The sequence below is a fragment of the Fopius arisanus genome, unplaced genomic scaffold (genome assembly GCF_000806365.1).
Source record: "Fopius arisanus strain USDA-PBARC FA_bdor unplaced genomic scaffold, ASM80636v1 scaffold00058, whole genome shotgun sequence".
NCBI lineage: Eukaryota > Metazoa > Arthropoda > Insecta > Hymenoptera > Braconidae > Fopius > Fopius arisanus.
Genome location: NW_011887797.1, coordinates 165,577 through 186,113, shown reverse-complemented (window position 1 = coordinate 186,113; position 20,537 = coordinate 165,577). Strand labels below are relative to the sequence as shown.

Genomic DNA, 20,537 nt, shown 5'->3' with positions numbered 1-20,537 from the left:
TAATGAGAGGATAGTAGGAGAGGCTAAAAGGCTAAGACGAAGGGGCGCCTATCAAACCATGGTAACAATGGTAATAGGAAAAGGAAAAAATGTAAAAAAAATATTTCGAGGAAGAGAATTATTTGTTTTTTTTTTTTGCATTTTGGTAGATTTAACCATAAAATTTCGTTTGACGTAAAAGGATAATGCGATAAAAATTTAATGATGTTAAACGAAGAAACCGATAATCTCATTTTTGCATCCACCCTGAACACGTCGAGTGAAAGGAAAAATAGCATTCTTCTGACATGCTGGGTCGTCATGAGATCATTGGTATGTCGTTCAATCAATAGTTCCGAATGATTTATGTACGCGAGTCGTGGCAAATTGGGAAGGATTGATCGCTACGTAATTCAATATACAGAGCTCTCGTTGGAACTCGACGTCAACTAGACGTATATTCCCTGGGCTTGTTTCGAAGAGCATCCCAGCATCCTATATTTCCCTTATATGCGTGTATTTCCATTGTAATAGCTCATCAAACCATTGCATTTTACCTTAATAAAATGCCACCATATCAATTCCACAACAGATTTACCTCCACGAATATTTTACATCTTTATAGAGTAATTAAAACCACTATTACGATCTTCTTCCAACTTCCTACCGGCATATATTTCTCCTCCCAGACTATAAACTTGGTGAAGATCGCGTATTTGAAAGTATATATATCCTCAGTCCATTCGAAAAGGTCCACTTGGAATAATGACCCACTTGGCATCGTTGCACTCTTCTCGCTTCTATCACCCATAATTTTGATTTAGAATTCTCGTAAATTACATTCAAGTGTCATCCAAAGTATTATATAGAAAAGACAAAAGATGTCAGAAAAGAGCATCCTTATGAGAATTATCATCCCGTTTCAATAAACTAGAAATTTCAGTTCATCATAATTTTTAAATACCTTCAGATAATTTTAACTAAATATTTCAAAAAATTTTTAATTTCCAAATTCCAAGTTTCTTGACATTTCAATGAAAATCTAATGCAATAAAAATATATCTCAAAGGATGAGTTCCTTTATGACCGCGCAAAGCTTTAATATACCAAAGCTGTTGTAATTAGTGCTGTGAAAATGACTACTTGAACGAAACATTAGAAACATTTCCGAGCAGAGGCACGGTATTATCAAAGTAACGAAAACCTGCAGTAGCAATTATCACAAACGATTGACGAATAAGTGTGATAAGAAATCGTTCTGTAATTGTATGATTAAAGCAATTAGCATGGACAAATTGACATCTATTGATTATAGGATACAAGATGATTCCTAATTCTCAGCTCAAGTCAAAGGGAATAAAGAGGGTCGTTGAATCGTATACTTTACACAGTATCTCGTACAATAGTAACGACTCAACGGATTAATGAACGTCATTGAGGTCAAACGGTCCGGTAAAAGACTTTAACCCAAAAGCAACTGATCGATCTTCTCTCTTTGGCACACAGTGGCAAACCAATGGGCAACTCATTCTCATTCCTCTCAATTCTTTTTCATTCTCAATCTCCTTTCTCTCCTTCCTCTCCCCACTATTTGTTATATCCTCTCTCACCCTCATTTCGCTTTCTCTCTGTACTTTACTCTACCCTCTTATCTTCTCAGCCATCTCGAGTGCAACTGATCGGAAAGCGTAGAAGCACCCAAGGGAATTGATCGTATTGCGAATTGCCATGTGGCAGCCAACAGGTTGCGTTCTTTCGATTTCTCAAGTTATTCCACACACAAAAACTCGAGGCTGCGTCTAAATTCCTTGCCATTGCCATGATTACTTCAAAGTGGTGCGCTACACTGGCGCCTTTTCACCAAATAGGATGGCGCACGGGAACGATCATCGATGATTGAGCCATTTACCTGGGCGATACTTCTATTCTTAGATTCACAATGCCAGCGTCACTCAGCTGTTTGAGATTTGTATCTAAAAAGAGGACGACAGATGGTGAAAAAAGGGAATGGTGAATTGACTCTGTCGATTCTTGGGGACTTGTACCAACCACGCTTCACCGGATGAAACGTGTCTGTCGTCGGGGATATAAAGTACCTGGGTGAGTTCGTGACGGGAATTACTATGAATGAAGGTGGAGTCGTTGCGAAACATTAGAAAGAAAACAACGAAAACTGCAGCGTAAGAGGAAAATGAAGGAAAAAGGGGGTAAAAAACACGGGGAAAGTGCTTGGACTTCGTAAGCGATCCTTTGTCCAGCAGAATGATCCAATTGTACTCGCAGTTATTTTTTTAATTTCATAGAAAATGAGGTGTTCTCATTCGGTGATTGATTGAATTTTAGTCCCATACATTATGAGGCAAGTCAGCAGCTTATGAGTGACGTTCTATCAGATTTGGGAGGAAAGTGGTTATTCTTTAGGTTGAGGGACCAAGTAGATTCTTCAATGGATTCAGGAATCACTATTCTCATTTTTTTTGGGATCCAGTTGGAATAGGAAATTCGAAGTGTCCGACGATTTTTATCTAAATTCCGGGTAGAATCATGGCCGTATAAATCTTTCATTCTAGAAGGTATTGAAGGACAACATCAAGTCATGCTGCAGGCAGGCGTTACCTATTGGCGAAAGCTTGAAATACGTTGGGAGGAAGTCCTGGAATTGAGAAAGTTGCCTTTTCATTAGAGAAAGGGGAGCTCCCTGGTAACTTTGTAATTTTCGATCGATTCTACGTTCTAATTTTCGAAAGCAGAGCGCATCTTTCGATTGACGTCAAAACCTTTAGTCTACCACCGACGAAATTTAGCGATTAATTTGCATCATTATATCTTTTCAATAGGTTAAAGTGCGGTTTTCATAAATTCCAGGTTGAAACTTTGAAAACTTGGTTGAACCATTAAAGAACTTGAATTTGTTTTTGAGTTCCAACTACGGGTACGTAATGAAAAGTTCACAATATTTTCTGATAATTGCGTGTTACTAACGCAATGAATTCTCCTTTTGAATTAATGAAGCGTCTTTGAAAGGGAGAAATGGACTCGGCGAGGGGCCAGGAATTTTCTCATTCGTAATTAAGATGCACCAGTAACTTTATTAGAGCATCGCTGGGTTGCATGATCAAACGCCCGGACATATAATGAATGTCAAATCAACACGGTCTGCTTCACTGACAAGTTTGAAGACATCTTTGACGCCTAAAGTCTCCGGGTTGTCACCTCCAGGTTACCGAACTAACATATGAGTTTGCCAGACTAGTCACAGTGCAAACCAACCAGTCGACCTATCCCTCGTCATCCGTCTTGGGTCCACCCTCCCTCTAGCCACTCGTTTGCTCCCAAGGCGTGGAACACTTCTCTCGGCTTCTCTTGGTCCAACAAACACATCCCTCTCCTTCTTCGACTTGGGTACGACAAAGTTTTGCCCGTTAGCAAAATTCCAAATGCCGGAAACCTAGGAACTCGGAGGATGGCACAACCCGTACCACACTCTCTGCGTAGACGAGCAATTGGTGCTCCACCTGAATTCTGACTCGTCCTCCAAAACTAGAGTTGAGTGGCTGTAGATGAGCCCTTCATTCTGCCAATTGAACTTCATCCGATACCAAAACATAAGTCTTCCAACTTTCCCATGACCTCCACATTTCATTTGCATACAAATAGATTGATCTACAATTTTCACACCTACCACCAAAAGACAATATTCATTTCAATGATAATTATTATTCCCTTGAAAAAAAAATCTAGATATAGCGAAAAGTGTCACTAGCTTGTGAAGATGATTTTTTCAAATATACCCTCATTAATATATTTAATAAATTTCTGTAAATGTAATGTTTTTTTTGGCGAATACAGTTAATTTTGGTTGTGTCCTCACAACTTTTGTGACAAAATCCTCGAATCGTGGCTGATACAGTACATTAATTTCCGTGTACGTGATCATTTATAATATTTATGAACTCGAAAAATTTTTGGCGGGAATCAAATGAGGGGTTTCATGCAAAATCTATGAATATAATTCCGCGATGGTGTCTCATTGAAATCCAGCGGAACAGCATATTCATTTCAGGTGGATAGATTTATTCCAAACGAATTGATTGTCCAAAATGGTGTGAACAATGTATCCATTTTCATCGGATCACACGTGAGTGGCAAAAAAACGGAATATCAATTATTTTTTTACGTGATTTCAATGTATGTGCGCTCTTCAATTGAATTCAATATGATAATGGTGAGATCTCTGCGTGCACTTTTCAATGTGATATTCGGGAGAAAATTATTCGTGCATTTTCGTTGGTGAAATCTCTTTCAGTCTGTGCGATGATTGCATTCTCGGATATATTCCTCCCCTTTATTGAATTTCCCCACAATGCACTAAATCCCCTTTCGTGCATCCACCGGCCCTTCGCGTGACCGGAGACTATTCATTTTATTATTTAAAATTTTGACTCTAACTCCCACCAGTACACTTGGAAATTTTTTCATGGCATTTCACTCAAATTCCAACGAATTTCGTAATTAATCATTTGAAATAATATAATATATATAATAATTCAAGTGAATGCTCGATTACTTAAAAATTCCAAATAATTATAACTGAACATTGCCAATCATCAATAACTAAAATGCAATTATTTCCAAGCATTTCGTGCAATCCACTGAGATAAATAATTGCTTTGCCTCAAGTAAATTGGCTTGATTGATTAAAATGGTAAGTTGATTTAGGAGGTGTAATTTTTTTATTACAGTCATTATAGATAACCTGAGGACTATAATTTTTCATTGAAAAACTTTGTTGTGAGAGGAAAAATAAAATAAGTTTTCTACTTTATATCTGATGGATAAAGAACTTCACAGTCTCCTTAGGTTTCGTGAGTTTTCCTCCTTTACTTTGAGTTCAATCCGCATTATCGCCCCCTGAAGACGGATTCTCACGAGCTGATGTGGTCAGCATCCCCGTGGAAACGAGACTCAAGGGTGATTGTGAAGATACGTTGATCTTCTTGCACATCCGATGATACCTCGAGGTCTCTTTTCACATTTCAGTCCGACCTCCTGCATTTCCATCGATCTCATCCAAGAAAGATTTGCACTATTTTTCAATCACCGGATAAAAAAAGTCAACGGAAAAACTCATGTTGCACGAATGCGTACGTTCCTTGAGTGATAAAATTCTCCACTCTCAATTCCGCCTATTCATCTCTGTATAGATAGTAGATATTAAACTGCAGTTGGAATTTTACCATGAAGTACCATAGAAATTCTCCGAACCGAAGCATCGATAATGATCATAACCCATCTTCCACTTTTTTTTCAACTTTCCGGTTGAATTGATATTACCATTCACTTCAGAAACGTGGAGGCAACAATTCTCCGCACATTTCTCCATAAATCTCGCAATACTTTTAATTGAAAAACTTATAAAATTCCACAACTTTTATTCCAATACGCTTCTCGGGTTATATCGAGAACTATTCCAACTTATACCTTTACTTTTTCTATTTATTACTTCTCAAAGGTAATAAAATTACGAATTATTCTGCATTTCGATTTGAGAAGCCGCCTATTGGAAATTATAGGCGTATTGTACGAAGGAGTCACTCCATTTTGCCTTATCTCTATATAAAAAATAATTGAATTGACTAATTAGTTATATTTTTTATATTGTCATGTGCCTCTAACGTTAATTTCGATAGAGAAATCCACGATCCAATGATAATAATTTTAGCAAAACTAAAACTAGTACCATGAAGTCTCTCAACTCGTACAATCTATTCTTTCCGACTTGAACGATCTTTACCTGTCAAAAGACCCGTGACACTTGTCCTAAAATACAGCACTCACCAATGCGAAGGATGTTATGTAAAAATTGACAGCTCCAATCATGATAGAATAAAAGCCCAGTGACATATATAAAATAGACGAATGATGTCTTTCAGATATTCCTTCAGCATCATCCTTGGATCAATGCTCGAGGCATTGGCGATCAAAAGTCGAGAGATTTAAAAGCACTGATCTAGCGACTGGAGCAAAAATTAACATATCAAATTATATAAACGAACAAATAACGAGCATAATCAGGATTATCAAACGAGACTACGGTGTGCGCTCGATAAATACAATAATAAACGATAATTAATAACGTCGAGGTGATAAAAGACGGCATTACGAGTGTCCAAAACGACACACCGGGTCAGACCAGGTGGAGACTCCAACGTGTTTTGGAGATGAGACTCATACAGAGACTAGCGGTCAGCGGTCTTGTGTCGGTTGTGTTAATTGTTCTTTTGACTGGAGCATTTATAACCAGGAGAGATCTGGCAACGGTTGTTGATCGGGGAGCTGGTCCTGGTGAACGATCTGACCAGGTTAATCCGGCTTGGGTACCTGATAATTCCGTCTCCGAGCAGAACAATCGTCTCAATGAGCTGAAGGACAAACGTCCAGTCAATTTGAGACACAGACCAGCCGATTATTTTGAACAGGAATCCGCTGTTGTACCTAAGCCCGGACCTGCACCACTTACTTATTTCATCGGATCCCCTAATCCGCCTTTGGACGATGTCACCAATCAGCGGCGAGAGAAAGTCAAAGAGGTTTGTCAATAAATGATATTTATCGGAATATTAGAATGATAGAACCATTCGGTTGTTATCTGATAGATGGAAAACAATTGTCTCATGTAATGGAATTTAATATGATGTTTTAATGAATTAGGAATTAACGAGTCCGTAATTATTGATGAATATTCCAATTGTGTTTGATTGATTGATGATTTAACGTTGAGTAAGAGTTACTGAAATTTATTGGCGTCGACCGAATTCCTTGCGGACCATCGAGAAAAAAGTGTTGATTCAAATCAAAGCGGTTTGATCTAAGCCGAAAATCCGATTATTTTAAAAAGTATTAAAAAAAATAAAGTGATAAATGCCGAAATTCCACCTGCCATGTGAGCAATAAAAACTAACCGTGAAATATGTGTTTTAGAATGTAATTTACGATGCGTTCAGCCTAAAAACGTAGATTACCATTTATTCAAACCCGTAAATTACGAGTGCCGAACTTGTAAGTTACGGGGTTTTAACTCGTAAATAACGTGCGTTGAGAAATCGGATAGATGCAGACTGATTTCTTTTTTTCAGTTGCACTACATTAATGTAAATATAATAGCATTAATTTTGTTGTGATAGACAGCGGCGCAGTAGTGGTATTATTTCAGTTACTGCTGCACAACATTTCGCTCTGTTCCAAGTACCGGCTATTATTTTGTTAACATAGTGTACTGGGCTCATCATTCATATTGTATCAACTTACAACCAACCGTACGGGGCTGCATGAACTTTTATAATTACAAATTTGGAACTACAGCAATTCTAACAATTCTAATACGAGATCGTAATTTGTTATATAGCCTCTCAATAACTTATATAAAAAAAACGTACATCGGAAGATTAGAGAATGGGACTACTCCATTTTTATTTCGACAAATGTATGATGAAATTTTTAACCAATTTTCATTAAATTTTCCAATCAATTTATTCACCTGAATTTCCTCAACTCAAAATTCCGATTAAATAATTAATATGTGCATTTATTAAAATAAAAACTCGGATTAACTGAAAGTTCAAACAAGTTCTGAGAAATGTAACGGGTTTATCAGAAAAAAAATAGGAGCAATTGGTTGTTCTATCGAAATACGACTATTCCGCATTAGAATAATTATTCTACGTGGATACTGGATAATAATACGCTGATTGAACATTCATCGCCTTCCATCATCTTCATGTGCATACTGAGAAGCATTACCCCGTGCTAAAACTGTCTCGCAGGAAGTGCTCATTAAACCGAAGAGCAATCGATCAGTGAGATTCAAACTTGGTGAGAGTGGCTAACCAGAAAACAAGATGAAATGCTTCATTGAATAGTAAAAGAGCTGTCTACGCGGTCTCAAATCGATCCACTCTCCGTATAGATAATAATCCTCTATTTCAATTGAATGTATATTCGCGTATTTTCTTCGTAAATTTTTCACAAAAATTCACCTCACACCCTCTAAAATTCCTATTATAATACAGTTTCACTAAAATTTCAGGGAGCTCAGGACTTCATTTTCTGCGTAATTAATTTAGCGTGGGATATTCATATTTTCATTGAATCTTCAACCAAACTCTTGAAAAATTAATTCAAGTTTTCTTTGAGAATTACCCTCTGAGAATGAATAGTCGACCATTCACAAATTTTCATAGAATTTCGCAGTTGAATATTGAAACTTTGCCGACGAAATCTGCGGGAATAAATTGCTGTTTAGCAATTCCATAGAAATTTGTAAAAACTCTATAATTATTCTTCTGAATGTGATTATAAGTCATTCTTCAAAATTAATTAAAATTAATTAAACGAACAAAGAGCTCTATCAGTCACAGTTCCTCAAACAATCATTTCCTACAAGTACATAATTACAAAATTATTCCCAAAATTTAAAGTCATAAATAAATTGAAATACTGCCAATTGTGAATATACAAGAAATTAATCCCCATTTCTTTCCAAAAAAATCCATTTTTTCCACTACTCCACTGGCAGTATTAAAATTCAACTATTCATAATATAAACGTTACGACCGATTAAGTAAACTCAACCCCACGATATCAGACCTAGAATAATCTCAGGGGCAATTCTTCTCAGAACGAAGCAATTGTTTTTTTTGTCCATAATTCAACTGGGCCGGGTCTTCAGAGTGACACTGGAGAGAATTCAGTGGCCCCAGCAAAACGTCTCTCATTGTCTAGCACTTTCTCGCACCGACAACGACAGAGGTGTCTGCACAATGGAAAACGAGCTTTTCATAATGAAATGCTAGTTACAGGAACACGACGAAAGAGGTGTCATGTCTGGATGAACAGCAAAACGCTGAGGGGGTGTGTGAGATATTCACCGTCAGCTGATGATTGAGTTATGTATGTGTGAGTAATGGAAGATGTATGTGTGATGCACATGTATGGGATTGAAGGTCTAATAGATTCAGACTGGGGTTTATCCAGTGAGAGGAGTCGGCGTCAGTGTCAGTAGTTGCCATCGCTTAAGCAAAGATTAATTCAGAGTATTAGAAACTGGGGTCGAGCCTCTTCTTGAGCACAATGCCTCACGCCTTCTCGCAATGATAAACAAAGCGGTAATTATGGACGTGGTTGACGAACCTGGATGTTGAGCCAAACACCCGAAGGAGGTAGATCTACACTTGGATATAACACACCGTGATGATGATGGACCGCGGCGTTTATGCAGACAGTTTAGCGAGGCTTCACTTGGTACACAACTGCGGGTGAGGAAGCTCCTCGCTTTTCAACCATTAACTCACCCCAACGTCACGACGATGATGAACAATACTGACGTCGGCCACTTTACCCAGTGCATAACGTACCGTATACCCCTCTATTCTGATATACGTCAGAATATTCCACTTGTAAACCTCGACGAGTAAATCTCATCCTTCGATGATCAATTTTTCCGTTTTTCGTTTTTATATTATCTACACAAGGGAAAAATATATACTTAAATCACAGATATTTACATACCAGAAACGAATTGAAATATATAATTAGACTAATTGAATTCATTTTTTATGTGCACTCATATAACTATGTATTTCAATCAAAGATTAATTGATTGCTATTGTTACGATTATTTTTTAAGGTGCCAACAACACTAGTTTTATATTTTCGATTTTCTTTCGTCGCATTTTGAATATATTCCTATATTATTTTCGAGATTTTTTCACGCCGAAGAATTTATGAAGAATAATTTCAGAGTTATTAATGAATCCTGAAAGTGGATTTCCTCTTGATCATAATTAACCGCCATTCCCTGAATGATTAACAAATTTCGTTTGGGCTAAATGAATAATTCTATCGGTGTACGAAAATCCAGCGAGCTCTATGACACGGATGCTGAAGTGGATTAAGATGAAACTCATCTCACTTATTCATTCCTCCTACCAAAATTTCGATGAATAGAACGACTACAATCCTGAAGCATCCTACCGTAAAAATGATGACAGTCCCGTCGCCTACCTCAATATAATCCTCAAACCCCCTTCCTTTTTTACCCATGTATAAGCCTTCATTCAAGTTTCATACAACGCCTCTGCCCCCTCTTGGGTACCGAAAAAAAAAAAGAAAAAAGTGAATGCAATTTTCCGCTTAGCGAACAAGAAAAATTGGACCTAGTAGAATCAAGATGGAGATGCTCTCTCTGTCTCTCCCATTAGCATCCGTGGTTGGATATATATATTCCCTGGTGAGTATGCGGAATAATGAGATGAACGGTTTGGCCCGACCCTGGAGAAGACAGCGATACAGAGGGGATGGAAGAGAAAAAAAGAAAATAAAAAAAAAATGGAAAAAAATCCTATTTGGTAAAGAAAGTGAACAAAGATCCTGAGAACAATCACGTCAATGTGATACTTGGCTGGTGAATCTTTTCGGAAGGAATTAATTATGCTTTGGATTGGATGAGAGTACAAAGGTCAAAGCACTGAGAGCTAGCTTTTCCTTCTTTTTTTATACTCGCCTTTGTGAATATATATACAACTGGGCTTTGATAAAAAAAACTTGGAACAGATGCTAAGGCTTTTTCTCATTCATTGCGTTGCAATCTGAAACTCATCATCACATACGAATGCATCTCACACTTCTCTCACTCCGTGTAAACACCTGATGCCATCTGAAATTGTGAAAACGGAGAATTTCACTAATTAAACTTGTGGATTCATCAACTTTTTACTGATATTCACTCTTTATATCATCTTAACTACGGAAATAACTGGCGCCGGTGGTCAAGATTTTCTTTAATTGTTCGCTTGCGAATCCATCGACTTTTATTACTGATTTAATTTAGTAAGTTGAAATCAATACATAACTAACGACTGGTAATTTCTCAAAACTCATTGATTTACCAGATTCAATAAAATTTCAATTAAAACACCCGCTGACGAATTAATTATGTATTTCAATTAATCATCACGTCATGACGCCTTGTTTTCCACTAATTTAATGCGTGAATGATTTTTTTTTTCCCAAGCCAATCATTCAGGATAAACCCTGAATGTTTAATTTGAATATTTTTTCAGGTCTGTCGAGGAGATTCGTCTGACACTCGCATGGAGAATAGTTGGATTATTAACACAATAATTAGTTTTCCGTTTGTTGTCGTAAAGCGCTTATTACTCCGCCAGACACAGCGGTAGAATTTCGGGAACAATTATCATAGCTTTCACGTGACAAGACTTTGAAAATAAAGATGGCATGCACTCGCGCACTCGAAGCATTTGAGGGGGAAAACAACGAATGTAAATGTTCAAAGTACTTGAAAACTACTGGCGGTATACGGTAGTGGGTCGGATGGGGGATGAAGTGGAAGTTTCGTGGCTTTCATCCGACACCCCTACAAAGCTGATCTTGTCGAAACATTCTCGAACCCATTCTCACCAGTCTACGACTCACTTTGGCCTTTCTTCCTCACTGAATTTTCATTGAAAGATAACACACTCTCTGCGAATTGTTCGCGACGTGTGAAATTTGAAATACGACGATAGGATTTCGCCCCCTCGACATCAACCCTGGAAATTTAATTGTCTCCCCAACAACTTTTTGCCGAATGATATTTTAACGCAGTGGAAAGGGAATTTGAAGAATGTGAGCATTTTTCTGGTTCCATCGAAATCGCAGAATTTCGGGAAATTTCTTGGAATTTTACTTACAAAGTTTTAAAAATTTTCAATTAATCGCCATTCAATTGAATTTCAATTAAAAACCGTCACTCAATTTTCCCCTTATCCCCTTATTTTTAATGAGAGCTCTAATTTTTAGGCCCATCGTGGAAATTCAATATCAAAAACAATCCAATATTTTAGAGATGGAAAAATCAGGCAAATTACTGTCTGAAAACTTTCGTTTTTTTCCCTTGAAATTGCAAGTGTAGTTTTCCGACAGTCTTGAATACTCAAGATTTTTATCCCTTTACAAAAGCATGTGGAAAAAATCTGATAATTTAATTGAATTATCTCGACTATTCATTCTAGTGCGAGGAAAAAGCAATTGACAAAGTCTAATTGAAAATGGAGAAACATTTACAACATATGTTTATAGTTGTAGGAAGAGAAGATACAAAGAGCAGAGACAACGTTTCATCTTCAATTTATTCCTTGATTATTGTTTTCCAGATGATGAAGCATGGCTGGGACAACTACGTCAGGTACGCCTGGGGCAAGAATGAGCTCAGACCTATATCAAAGAGAGGGCATACTGCCAGCATCTTTGGTACATCTGCCATGGGTGCAACCATTGTTGATGGTCTCGATACACTCTATATCATGGGACTGCATAAGGAATTCAAACAAGCAAGAGATTGGATAGCTGAGAATCTTGACTTCGATATTGTAAGTAAAAAGAAAGCCAAGAATTTCCATCCTAAATTCCATTGTGCACTCGGTTACACGCGGAAAAAGCTTATTCTAGCAAATACAATAAAGAAGTCATGATGAAAAGTATTTTTTTTTAATATTATCAAGAGCTCAGTATCAGATACATCTGCAGATTCGAAATTATTCAATTTTTTATAAAACTAGCATTCGGGGCGCCTGACAATGATCATATCTGAGCACATCCCCAAAAATTGGATTCGATAAATAAAATCAATAACAATATATTATAAAAAAATATAATTATAAAATCATCTTCATCTGATCTTTTGAAGAGAGGAATGTACGCGTGTATATAATTATAAAATTAATTAGAATTAATTATAATTATAAATTATAAACAACGCTACGATAATTACGATCTCGAACGCCATTTCAAACGGAATGATTGAAATTTAACGTGTAGTGTAATCGTGAGCCTCCGAAGACGGAAGTAACTCAATTCGAGAAACTCACAACTTGTTATGATGACTAACAAAACTATTATGTATATTAATGCTGTAAGTTTGCTCAACAAAGCCCCGCGAGTCATTCACACACAGCGAGCGATACTCCAGAGAATTTCATGGAGCAATGGAAACCAATCCTAGCTGGATTATAACTAGCCTTTTTCTTTTTGAAAAGTAGTCCAGCTCGAGGTAGCATACCACATCATATAATATCCCTCTATCCACCACCTGAAACTCAACTACTCGGTGTATCCGAAGTTGGTAGCTAGCGCCTCCAGCATTAAAGGGGATTTCCAAGTGGATAACTTCTCGTATTAGGACTAGGCTTTCCACAGGATAGTGTAAGGGTGACACTGTTGACAGTGCAAGTATAGTGGGAAAATTTCACGTTGAGACACCATGACGATGTCATGAGCACGACAGACGCCGCAAAAGCTTTTCCCAATTTGCCTTCAAACTCATTTTAGAATCTCCAACGAGATTGGCCAATCTGATTCCTTCGTTATTGTGTTTCACTTCAAAACCCGATTCTCAGTACCGGAGGGAATGTCACGTAATGAACAATTCATACTTTAAACAATTGTTTTGATCGAATATAGAAAATGGGTAACGTAATAATCGAGATGGAGAAGCTAACACAAATCTTCAATGAATTCTCTATGAGATAGCGAAATTATTGTAATAACATTTTTTGTGGTTCTCGATGAGATTCATGAAAAAGTCTATAATGAAAATTTAATTATCTCCACTCGTTTAGAGGATATTTCCAAAAACCCTAGTGAAGAGCCAAGGCAGCTTATTTCTTTCCAGTATGAGAATAGAATAATGAATGGAATTTTTTCTCGCTAAATGCTTTGGGAGCAGAAAACTAGCAAGTTCTGGCCATACAAGCACTTTATTCCCATCAACTTTTATGGGGCTTAAAGAAAAAAATATCTTAAAGCTGCAAAAGAAGTTTCTGGTTTTAAGAAAATCACTTCGTTGATTCTGAAAAACAGTTTTCTTAAATCTTTCTTTCCAACACTGAGAAACATTATTTGCCCGTGAATAATTGAACTGCAATTTACAATTTCAATTAATTTCTTAATAAAATGACGAAAGAAGTGAGAACAAATAGGGACGCATTTGAGGATTAGCAAAACCGGACTAGACGGGGGTTTAGTATCTAGCGCGAAATAATACAAAGCAGAGATTCGAAACTAAATAGATTATACCGTTAGCAGGTAAAAATTACAAGATTACATCGAGGATTTTAACTTTAAAGTCTTCCCGTCATTCACGGTCTACTTTACTGGAACAACAGAGTATTATAAATAAATATAGGCATTAAGCACATGTGTAATTTGAATTTTGTGTCACCGATCTCTGACGAGGCGCACCAAAGATTTTCATAGCTGTGCACATTTTTTTTCACCTCTAAAGTGGATTATACGTCAGTTTTTTCCCCGTCAATTAATTAATGAAATTTATTCCGAAAATACAGCAACATCAAAATATTCCTGCACTACGGGACAAATTGAATTAAAAATACTCAGCAGTAATTATTCAAAAATCTTCTATGCGATACGCTCTACATCGCATCTAGTCCAGTGGAATTTAACGTAGCTCCACTACCTTCCAGGGACATCTCCCTCTGAATTATAAATAAAAAAACAAATCGTTTGTAGTACAATTTTTCTAGTTCATTGAATTATCAGATAATAAATGCAAACTCGAGTTTCAACTAAAGATTCAATTTCAATTAAACACTGAATCACTAATTTACGAATGTTCGGATAAATTTGTGGCTTTTCAAAGATATGGATTTTGTTCTCCTACTGGAGTTCTCCCATTTATTTTTATTTACTCCATTTAATTTATATGGAGCATTTTTTTGTGCTGTTATCGTATTCATTCATACTGTATTCTATATCTATACCACTGCTACTAGGCTACTCTAATTATCGGAGATGTTTACCAGCTACTTTTTTGTAAATTAATAATAATGAGAGAAATTCAAGGAGACGCAATACCCTCGATTCCCCGATGTGCACTATAATTTTTGTGAACATAAATTTTGGAACATACGTCAGTAGACAGCAAGGAATGGCTTGAAAAGTTCATAACTCAATAACTTCACCAATTTTCAAGATCTATAGACTCTCAATTATATTTTCTTTAAAGAGAACACTTTTTGAGTTCACTCTATCGTGGAGTTATTTTCAGGACACACCTTGATACGAGTAATTCGCAAAGAGAAAAGTCTCAAACCTTTGACGAAAATCACTAGACTGAGAGAAAAACTGCTTAAAGAAAAAGAAGATTTGCCCCATACAGAAAATATTTCCTTATCAATTTTTAAATCGTGAAATTATCGGATAGATAATAACTCAACTTACTATTGTTGTTTGAAGTATTCTCATGGATTAAGAACTCGTAAAATTGAATTTCAATTAAAGATGTATCGTTCTACCTCATCTCAGTGAAGTGCAAAAATTTTTCAGAATTTGACAGAAAATAAACGTTATACCCACCCAATTATGAGCTGTAATCTCCATAAGTTTATCGTGTGCTGTCGAGCTTTCTTGTCAAGACCCTAGATTTGTACTTGAAGCTTGACAATGTCTGTTTGAATTTCGTGTCAACACGTACGTTCTCACGAGCATGAGAAGCTTGAGTGAAATATCCGATTAATGCTGAAGCTCGAGAGATATTTTTATGGGAATTTTTATACTGAGAGCATTAACTCGGAATTTTTACATCTCCCTCATCAGTGGATACAAAAGAATAGTCTCGATATTTTTTTTATTTCATCCACTGTTGTACAATTTCTTGTCGCGGAGAATGATGCATGAGCGCCGTTCTTTCATCTAAAATGAGGAAAAACAAAGGGACGACAAACGAAACAAAACTTACCGACACTTTTTTTTCTGGTGGGAGAGGAAACAATTCGAGAGGAATTAGAGCCGCTTGTGAACAAAGCTAACAGCTTCTATGTTATGTGGAATTCAAGGGGGTGAATGCCACTTAAATGGGAATTCATCCTTATCCATAGGGCGAGTTCATTCCAGGGGCTAAAAAATATCGCCAAGTCGAGACTCGCTATTAAAACTCATGAGCCGGATACCGGAGATGCTGAAACATGAAACGAGATTTAAGTCACTGCCTCCACTCTCGACAACTGATGTATTTCAACTTCTCTCGATCAGATTATGTCTTACTTCTTTGCGTCGGCATCCTTGGATCCTCCAGTTTTCTTCACTGATGAGATTGGGGACATTTGAATCATCAAACATTATCTCTGATGGTTAATACTGTGGCCTGATGTTAATTACATTTTTATATCATGCCGAGTTCCAATGGATATATTAGTGTGAATTTAAATTCGTATCTTTTACGTACTACATAGCCAAAAATTACGTATATAGTATATATATTATTATATAATATGCATATATTCGTGCTTGTTCATTCTGTAATGAAAGTACATGACTAATATAACGTGTTTAATTAATGAAATTGGAATAAAAAATTGACATGAAAAATAAAAAAAAACTACCAGAAATGATGAAAAAAAATTGGTAATAGGGACTAGTATAATATATTATACACCTCCATCTGATATTAATCAACTATGATAGAAATAGATTTTTCGTTCTCAGGAAATCCCCAAATAAAGAAATATCCTGATTTGTCAGGAATTTGCATACAATCCCCGAAACATAAATACGAGAAACTGAAAAGTAACAAAAATGTCAGAAACACTCTTACAGCATGACTAAAACCCCCAACACATTTCTTTTTTATGGAAAAACCGATGAAATAAATTTTCTACTTTGTCCCCCCCGACACAGGACCTTTGGGGCTTGAGGTTGAGAGAGGTCAGACGTGGTCTGAACTATAGCGAGTAGTAGACGAAAGTCTAAAACCAAGGCTTTCAATATCCCCCAGCGAACCTGGCACGTACAGGTCTAGTGCCTTTTAACACACCATCTGGTGAGCTCATTCACATCCAGCCAAATTCACCCGATAATATTCCAAATAATTATGCGGTTCACTCACGGACAACGTCAATCCTTCCAAATATCTTCATTTACAAATCATCAACCTCTCAATTCAGGTCATTCATTAAATAATTCTATTTTTATACGTTCCTCTAATACTGTAAATAATAATAAATTACGTATTTAAAAAAAATGAATAATCAGAATAATAATATAAATATTTCAATTTATCTGACAATATTTTTAATAATTACGCGGTTCAAAGACAGAAAAAATCAATCTTTTCCGTAATTCCGAAGCGAAATGTTGTTGTAGGAAATTTGACGGAACTGTCGCGTAATTTTCATCTGAAGTCACCAACTTTTGCGGCGTTCCGTAATTTTTATGTGAATTAATTATCTGCAAAGACTTACAATACCGTCACTTGAATTTTTCGAGGCGATTCCATAATCGATAAGCGCGCTGAAAGTTTCGTAATTTTTACAAAATATTTCTCTCCGTGTACAAATGACGTTTTGAATTATCTAACATAAAGCGAAAAAAACGGAAAAAATTGCTAAAAAATATGAATTTTCCGCTCTGCAAAGGAATTTACAGCCACTAGCGTTCGCCTCTCATTTCTTCCCATTTCGGCCCCTCGATTCGATTATTTTGACCCGAATTTCGACGTATTAAACGTCAGCCAAACGTCCATTCATAATACTACCGTAATGCCGTTTTATGTGTAGCGTGACAGTACAGTATAGAATGGGATAAAGGAAGAACCGTCAAGGTTTAAACCCCGTGGGTAAAATTAAAGGCTAACGTTGAAAAACTCACCGAGTAACTCGTTGACCAAGGAGACTCATTCTTCATTTTTTCTCTCTTTGTTTCTCCGCCTTTTTTCACCTCTATTTCTTTACAAACTTTTTTTTCCACCCTCCACCCCCTCAAACTCGACTTCCGCCTTGACGGTCTTTACTGCGGATTTCAAAGCTTCTGTAAAGGTTTCGGGAGGTGCACAGTGGAAAACAGGAGTTGAAATACAGAAACGGCTGGGTTGGAAAAAAAAATACACATACACACCTTTTGGAGAGGAAAAAGCCGATGAATGTGTGAGGGGGTGAAAAGGATGAGAGAATAGATGCCAGAGACTTTCTTGGTTATTGCGCTTTAAGATATCCCCCCAGCACCCTCAGTACCTCTCATAAACTCTAACTAAGTCGTGCGAAGATGTTTGCTTCGTAGTACCATAACCCTTTTGATTCGTTTCACTTCTTGCTGTACATTTTTTTTGTCCTCTTGGTTCTTGGGGGAATGGTATTATTGCACTCTCGTTACATTGTTCGCTCAAATAATTTCAGTCGTGGTTGAATATAAGCTGTGTCAAGTACAGGGGTGGAGAGCTTTCTTACCTGTTTCTTCCTCTTTTCACACTGCAGAGTTTTTTCTCGTTAATCACGGAATACGAGAAGGTGTACCTGTATACCACTCCCCACTCACCCCATTTTTCCATCAACTTAAACTTTTTTTTCTCTCCTCCCGATTCTGAGATCTTTGATGATAGAATTGTCGCAACAATTCCAAGATGAAATTGCACTTGAGATTGTGATTGTTGGATTATGGGGGTAAAAATAAGGAAAGATTAATTTTAAATCATTTTAATTGAAATGTCTCCAAAAATTTAGCAGACAAAAGGCATTTTACAGAATGAGGGTGAAAAAGTAATTTACATCCCCTGAAATATTTTCCTCTTTGCTTCTTGTCAACGGCATTAAAAAATTGTTCAAAATCAATCGGTCGGTCTCCAAAAAATTATACATTCTATCGATTTTATCGAGACAAAATTTCCGTACATCGAGGCCTTAATGTTGAAATGCATTCAATTTTCATATAATGAAGAATGCCCGGGGTAGCGAGAAGGTGTTATTGACGAGCGTAATGCAAAATTTTATTGGTTTCGCTGAGCAACAAGAGAACTGAGGAAATGGATACTTTTCCCCACGGATAAATACATCAATTTGGTAACTTCCCCCAGAACACTCCCCCTGAGATACGAGCTGATTGAGGTAGTCTCTCAACAGCCATTTTCCCCGAAGCGTATTACCACTCTGGAATCAAGGATCCCTAGATTTAATTCATCACCCCAGATGTTGAAATGAAAACATGAACAAAACGAGAGCAAAATCCAAAAGAGCGTGGAAGGAAACGGTGTGCTTGTCAGGATTAACGTTTCCTTTAACGATCACCTTCTCGTTTCATAGTGCCTCCGCACTCTTTCCAACCTCTTATTCTTTTCCCCTTCACCCTCTTCAGCATTGGTTCAACCCCTCGCTACCATTCCTCGCCAACGGGCCTCCCACCTCGTGCATTACCACGATAATTCCCATGCACATCTCACCCCGACCTGATTCCTTTATCTTGGTCTCTCTGGCTCCTTCCAACTTGCCTCGCATATTCCCTCTGTGCACCTCCACCCCAACCTACCAGGATAAAGCCGCTTCCCAAAGTAGAAAAACGCACGGTTTTCACGTTGAAACAATTCAACACTTGAGAGTCACCCCTCACCCTCTGCACCCCTTTTTTTTCTTCCTCCTTTTTCTTCTGTTCTTGGTACTCTCTTCTCGTACTGATAGGGATGACAAAAACGAAGATTTTTCGAGATTATGGCTCTCTACCTGCAGACGAAAAAAAAAACAGCACAGCCAAGATATTCCGGCTATCGGGGGAAGGACAAACCGGGAAGAATTTATAGGGCTCAACAAATTATATAAATTTCGAGGATTTTCATGGATGATTTTGTAATTGGGAATTCAAGGTTTTATTCATTGGATTTTTTTAAAAGAATTACTTCAATATGGATAAGGACTTTTGCAATATTTTGCAACATTTTTCTAATGAGTAATTTCTGCGAGAAAAACGTATTTCCCCAAATGAATTTATTCTTCTCATTGCAGAATCAAGTATGTTTTATACTTGATTTAATTATACGTTATACTTGGGATAAGTCTATTAATATAATCATATAGTTAACGTACGAATAATACTATTGCGAGACTTTTTCCGCCCGTGCCTCTAATTTAAAAAAATAGTCAATCCGGAGAAGTTGTTCGCCTCGACGTGGAGCTCCGCAATTTCACTATTCTTTATCCTCATTTTTCCTAGTATTTCGGACAGTGTCTTCCTTCGTCGTACTCCGGAGACAATCTCTGACACCGAAAATCTCGGCACTATTAGGATGGATCGCTACTATTATGGTTGGTGGAAGCTCCGGTAATATTTTGCAATTTTCTCGGCGGATGTATGGTTTTGGTACGACGTGTGAGATAGGGACACGGATTGGTCTTTTTATTTATGGCCGGGTTATCTGATACGGTCGTTAATTTTCATTTTGTAAATGTGAATCCACCGGTCGATGACAACTCGTTGTGAATAAGTTGATATGCGTATTAGTAAAGGCCACAGTAATGCAGTTGCGGAGGAAGCGAAAAATACTTCTGTAAAATCCTATCTATAAAAGGTGATACACCAAATTTAAATTGTTGGTAGTAAGATTTCGGCTTCCCGAGTGGAAATTTTGGTCAAGTTCTAGTCAAGACTGGATCAGGTCATACTTGATGATTGATCCGGAAGTGACACGGTAACTGGATCAAATTTTGATCAGACATGTAACGCAA

The 20,537-nt window shown here is 37.1% G+C and overlaps 1 protein-coding gene across 3 annotated transcripts in view; it reads left to right on the top strand.

Moving 5' to 3' along the window:
- The window catches only part of LOC105268486 (mannosyl-oligosaccharide 1,2-alpha-mannosidase IA), an 83,345-nt gene that overhangs the window by 50,130 nt on the left and 12,678 nt on the right, over nt 1-20,537 (top strand). For 2 of the 3 annotated variants that reach the window (XM_011308086.1, XM_011308087.1), the window contains exons 2-3: nt 5,913-6,569; nt 12,192-12,407. In XM_011308086.1, coding sequence (XP_011306388.1) covers nt 6,201-6,569; nt 12,192-12,407 — 585 coding nt within the window. In that variant the 5' untranslated portion in view covers nt 5,913-6,200. The remainder of the gene's footprint in view (nt 1-5,912; nt 6,570-12,191; nt 12,408-20,537) is intronic. The other variant, XM_011308085.1, reaches the window with a different exon arrangement.